This window comes from Notechis scutatus, chromosome 1 (genome assembly GCF_049901735.1).
Source record: "Notechis scutatus isolate UNSWTSFEM ecotype Mainland chromosome 1, rNotScu1.2, whole genome shotgun sequence".
Classification (NCBI taxonomy): Eukaryota; Metazoa; Chordata; class Lepidosauria; order Squamata; family Elapidae; genus Notechis; species Notechis scutatus.
In genome coordinates, this window is record NC_142009.1 from 898,493 (window position 1) to 904,519 (window position 6,027).

At 60.0% G+C, this 6,027-nt stretch overlaps 1 protein-coding gene across 1 annotated transcript; it reads left to right on the plus strand.

The window, feature by feature from the left end:
• Positions 1-5,257: 5,257 nt before the first annotated feature.
• On the plus strand, positions 5,258-6,012 carry TIMM13 (translocase of inner mitochondrial membrane 13). Its single transcript, XM_026688622.2, has 3 exons — positions 5,258-5,417; positions 5,637-5,705; positions 5,814-6,012. Exons 1-3 carry the CDS (start codon positions 5,301-5,303, stop codon positions 5,910-5,912), a joined length of 285 nt encoding a protein of 94 aa, XP_026544407.1. The 5' UTR covers positions 5,258-5,300; the 3' UTR covers positions 5,913-6,012.
• Positions 6,013-6,027: the final 15 nt, after the last annotated feature.

Here is a 6,027-nt window from a genome sequence, read left to right on the forward strand (position 1 = left end):
CTGGGAGCAGCCAGCCTCCCTCCGACTTCTTCCTGGCCCGCGGAGTCGGAGGAGGAGGCCGAGCAGAAACGCCTCCGCCCCCCGCCCCCAGCCCCGCGACGGAGAAGCCACCCCTCCGAGCCCAAAGTTCCGGGCAGCTGCGGCAAGAAACAAGCTTGTTGCGGGCCGGCGGCGGACAAAAGAAGCTGCCGCCGGCCGCCCGCTCCCGGCTGGTTGTGGTCCTCGGCGAGCCGGGTCATTGGCGCCATCTCCCGCGGAACGCCGCGGTTCCTGCCCCAGCCCGCCAATCCCCTTTCGCGCAAAGACTCCGCTCGGAAGCCAAGCGGGGGGAGCCGGGCACCTACCGGGCAGGGCGAGGAACGAGGCTTCGGCGGGGAAAGGGAGCAGAGGCGAGCAGCAATCGACTGGGTGAGCGGCAGGATGACCCGTGCCAGCCGCCCTCTTCCTCGGCGGGGCTCCGTGGCGCATCGGGAGCGGCGATCCCTGCCTGTTCGCCCGCTGGCTCTCTTCTCCACGCCGGCCAGCTACCGTGTGGCTCGGGCGGGGCGTGCAGCGCGTCTGGGATGCTGCTCTGGCCCGCGAGCGCCTCGGGGGCTGGAGGACCCCCCCGCTGCCCGCCTGCTCGTTCCCGCTGCCGCGCCGTGCGTGGGCCCGCGCTGCGTCCGACAGGGCGCCCTCCTGGACAGCCGAGGCTGCGGGAGAGACGTTTCGCGCGCCGCGCCGCGCCACGTTCCGGGCCCGCTGGCAGATTGCGAGCGCCGCCTCGGCAAACGAGCCTCGGTGGAGCAGGACGCCCCGACTTGGAGCAAAAGAGGCGGTGCGCGGCCTGTTGTCCCGTTTGACCGGCAGCGGCCCTGGAGCCGCTCCGACGGGGGCAAACTGATGCCGGGACCGCGAGCCCACAGCCCGCCCGCTCGCCTTCCGCTGGGGCACCCGGCTCCCTGTCTCTGGCGTCACGCCGAAGGTGCCCAGCCCAGCAGACGCTCCCGGGAAGAAACGAAGGGCCACTGCCAGGGCCAAAGCGCCACTCTCGGTCCTCAAACGTCCAAGGGGGCTGCAGTCACGCGGGGCCAGGACACGCGAGGAGCCCTGCGTGGCTGAGAAAGGAGCAACCGAGCCCGCCCCTCCCAACGCCCGATCCCGAGCAAAAGGAGGGCAGCGGGGCCGGGGCCTGGGGGTGCTGACCTCTCGCGCTCCGGGTGGCGGAAGAGGGGTCCCCGTTTGGCGAAGGTAGCTCCTCACCTTCGGTCTCCAAGACTGCCCTGGGGCGGCGATCTTCCGCCTCCTGGCCATGAATGCTCCCTTCCCTGCCGGAGGGGAGCCCAGAAGCAGCCCGGGCCGGGCTTCATCCCTGCTTTGAAGAAGCTCTGGGCCAGGCCCGTGAAGAACCGTGCCAAGGACCAGCCGACTCAGGAGCTTAGAGTGGCCGCGTACCGTAGAGGGGGAGAGGGAAGGCGGCGCCTTCCTCTACTTCCAGTCTCTGAGGGTCCCCGTGGCCCTTCTCTGGATTCATTTCCCAGAGCGGGGCTGGGGAACAGAACGTGGGGCTTTCTCAGGCGGGGACAAAGGAGGGGCTCCCCTTCCCTAATTGGAGGGATCAGAAAGGGTGGCTTTGTGGACGTCCCTGCAGCCCCTTCAACTTGTCACCGGGCAGGGAAAGATCCTTCCAAGTTGACTGGGTCAGGTGCCTCCTCCTCTCCCCTCCCTCCACACTGCTTGGACCTTCCTGTCTTATGGGATATTAGGCAGCCCCTCCATTTTATGTCATTAGCATTAACTGTTTTTAAGGGACATTTTGGGATTTATCATCCCTCCCCCTTTCTAGTTGTTCTTTCCTCCTTTCAAAGGTAGAATGACAAAACAGTGGAATCTGCTTGTCAAATACACACAGTGGGTGCCAAACAGTTCCCAGAACAGAATATTTACTCCTCATTGTGAACATGCTTGTCAGCCTTCAAGATTTTCTTCATTTGCTTTGCATCTTTCGGCTGTCAGAAGTGGGGGGGGAGGAGGGGGGACATGGTTATGGGAAGTGAGCTGGAGGTGTTACAAAACGGAACTGTATAAATTGGGAGGGGGAAGGTTCTTGCTATCCTATGCGCAGCTGCAACTCTTTATCAAACTATGTCAAGGTCAACGGACAGAAGCCTCATCACCACCTGGAGATGCCCACATGATGCTATACACAACTTTTAACTGGATGAGCCAATTGAACTATTGGGGGTGGGAATGTTGCCATCACTTTGTATGTGTGATTTACCCGCTGATTTTCTCAGATTCAGAATTCTTTTGTTGCTACCACTTGACTTCCAGTAAAAGATATATTTTCTCTAATTAATGGAGTCTAAGTATTTCTTTCTTGGATCTTGAATGGAGCACCATCTGACAATGCTGTTCCTACTGCTCAGCCTGTGCTGCACACAGGCTGCTGCCAAGGGACTCCCTGGGACTGGTGCTCACGGGGAGGGGGGGGGTTTCCTTCCGATGTTGCACCACAGGAGTGGAATTTGTGGAATCTGGGTTGGGGCACGGCACCTCTGTGCAGCCCGTCCAGACTCACACATTCAAAGTTTACATCTGAGCCAATTCACCGGCTCAACAGAGGCACAAAGAGCGGACAATTCCCATGCTGACCTCAGCCAAGGAGCCATCACAGCCTCCTCTGCCTTCCAGTCGCATGCTGGTTGCTTTGAGGGATGACCTGGGCCTGAAGTCCAACGGGAGGAGCCCACAGTTCCCATGTTATCTTGGCCAGACCCACCCAGGGGGTGCAGGACTTGGCTTCCCTCCCAGCCGGAGCTGCAAGAGGGTTGTTGTTGGGCCGTAGGGGGGTGTCTTCTCAGCAGCGGCAGCCCTAACCAACCGAGCTCTCAGCTGTGGAGCAGGGTATCCGGTCACAGCTGGGACCTCTGGAGGGTGGCCTGCTTGGCTCCCCCATCCTTCATCATAGCTGCCGAAAGGCCTAAAACCTCGCAGAGGGTGGGATCCCTTCCTTTGCCCACCTCGATCTCAAGGATGGACATCAGGTTGACCGCAGGGCATCATCCATCCGATGGTGGCTAGACAATGGTGGGTTTGTGCTCCGGGCTGTGAGCTCCTGGCTGCCCGCTTGAAAGAGGGCTGAAGCAGACATCCTAATAATGCAGGGATGTCAAACTCAAGGCCCGTGGCCTGGATCTGGTCCATGGTGCCTCTGCCAGGGAAAACAGAGCTTTCACTGGCAGAGGGTTACAGGAGGCCGTCGCAGCCATAAACGGAGCTTGGTAGGCCGTTTTCGCTGGCAAAGCGCTGACAAGTGACATCAAGCTGGCCACGCCCACCCTGGCCACGGTTACCCCGGCCCGCCGAGGTCAAACACAACTTGATGTGGCCCTCAATGAAATTGAGTTTGACCCCCGTCCTAACGCAGCCAGGAGGACGTGCAGATGGGAGGTTTGGGGATCTATTGTCATTCCACCATGAGAATTTCTGGACTATCGGACAAAATGGACATCTTGGAGATGAGGGAGGGAGGTTTTCTTGAATAGTGACCAGTGGTGGGATTCAATTTTTTTTACTGTGGGCGTGGCTTGGTGAGTGTGGCAGGGGAAGGATACTGGAAAAATATCCCCTCAGAAGGTGGTACTTGCTGGTTCTCCAAACTACTCAAAATTTCTGCTCCCGGTTCTCCAGAACGCTTTGGCTGGTGGTTCTGGCATGGTGTGAGCCAAGGAGAGGCCCATCTTTGAGCATTTCCGTTTCCTTTTGCCTGGGGCCCTGCTGGCAGCTGAGCTCCGGCCATCAGCCCCTTGCCCACTCAGATCTGCCCTCTGCTCTTCCTTTCTGGCTGCTGGATGTTTCGTGATCTTCCAGGGATAGATTAATACGGCCCCACTTGTGAATGCCTATTTTGCTTCAGGGAGGTGAAAATGGAGGGCCATGACACCACCACCACCACCCCTCCCAAGGATGGCTTTACGCTGGGTGAAAAGCTAGTCTAACAGCCCATGTAGCTGAATGTAAGTAAGTGTAAAGCTGTGCACTCTGGGGACCTGAGAGGGTCTCCCTGCCCCAACTTCACACATGCACTGAGCGGATCTGAAACTGACCGGCAAAGAGATCTGGGGGTTAAAATGGAGAACTCAAGAAGAGCCAGCTCCGTCTAATACTTAACGCTCCAGGCTAAAAACCAGGAGATTCTGAGTTCTAGTCCTGCCTTAGGCATGAAAGCCACCCATGGGGGACGGGGCAGCTTTGGGCCTGTCCTTTTCTCTCAGCCCAACCCACCTCAGAGGGCTGATGTGGAGGAAATAAGAGGAAGGAGTATTACTTATGTTCACTGCCTTGGTTATTTATAAAAATAATAAAGGCAGGATAAGAAAATCTAAAAACTATGCTGATTCAGCATACGGTGGCATATTAGGAAAGGGATTAAAAATAAGACAGCCAATGCTATTATATTCATCCTATTCAAACATGTAATGCATTTCATTGCAGTCCTGCCTGGAGAATGTTTGGAGAATGGTGCAATAGAGGTCGGGCTCTGAAAAGTGCACTGGGGAGGAACACAAGCGGGGCACAGAAACGCCTGGAGGGAAGAAGGCAAGCAGCTGGGTGAGGGCGGTTTTCTCACCCAAGGAAGCTGGCGGCGGGGGGGGGGGGGAGGTCCAGGAGAGGGGCTGGAAGGGATTTCTTCTCCACGTGGGCTGCAATGATGAGCAGAGGTTAAACTCCAGGATTCACCTCAGGCCAATCAAGAAGGAAACCATCCCCAATCTGGGAACTGCCAGACAAGCCAACAGTACACAGACCGACCAAAAGACCCGCAAGACGACAGACAGGGAGGGACTCTAAGCAAACCCTTCCTCCCTACTAGTGCTGAGGGTGTTGTCCAGTTGGGTCACGGAACGCCTGCAAGAAAACCAGCCAAGCTCGGAGGGCACCAAGGACCCCCTACCTTCTAAAACGGATGATGTTGCCGAGTTGGGTCATGAAACGTCTGCAAGAAAACCAGCCAAGCTCGGAGGGCACCAAGGACCCCCGCCCCAAGTCGACCCCCAGCTACAAAGGTTCCCCCGCGGGTCTCGTCACTCCCAGGCGCGGCCAGCAGGGGGCCCCGAGGGGAGAGGGCGCCACTCGCACCCCTCCTCCGCCTCGCTGCGCTCTTGGCCCGGCGCCGCTCGCTCGGCGGGCGCCCTCCCACAATCCGCCGCTGCGGGCACCAGAGGCCTCGGCTGGCGGCTAGCGCGGCCGGAAGCCGACCTCCGGAAGAGGCGGAGCTCCCGGCGGAAGTGGCCGCTCAGGTTCCTGGGACGGCGGGGATGGCGGCGGGTGGCGACTTCGGCTCCGGGGCGTCGTCGGGCCGGCTGGACCCGGGAGCGCTGATGGAGCAGGTGAAGGTGCAGATCGCCGTGGCCAACGCGCAGGAGCTGCTGCAGGTGAGCGGGAGTCGCCCTCGTGGCGGCGAGTCTGGCGGGACCGAGGCTGCTTCGGGGCTAAAGACCCCCGGACTGTGCTGCCCCCCACCGTCTGGGCCTTTGCGGGGGAGGGGGAGCCCCAGGAGGCACTGATGGCGGGGAGGGGGCTCTGCGGATCGCGTCTCTTCCGGGGGGACCCAGCGGCGCTGACCTTCCTCTGATCTCTCCCCTCCCCCGCAGAGGATGACCGACAAGTGTTTCAGGAAATGCATCGGGAAGCCCGGAAGCTCCCTGGACAACTCGGAGCAGGTGAGCCCTGCGGCCCCCAAAGGCCCTTTGGGGCGAGTTGCCTGCCGCGACCCCTCCCCTCGCCGTCCTCCCCCTCACCCGTCCTCTCCTCTGCTCTTCCCCCCGCAGAAGTGCATCGCCATGTGCATGGACCGCTACATGGACGCCTGGAACACGGTTTCCCGCGCCTACAATTCCCGCCTGCAGAGGGAGAGGGCCAACATATGAGAGGCGGAGCGAGGGCGACTCTGGCCGGGACCCTTGCAAAGGGCAGCAGCGGAGGACTGTTAATCGGTTGGCGCAATAGCCATTAAAACGTTGACCCACACGCCCCTCTGTCGTC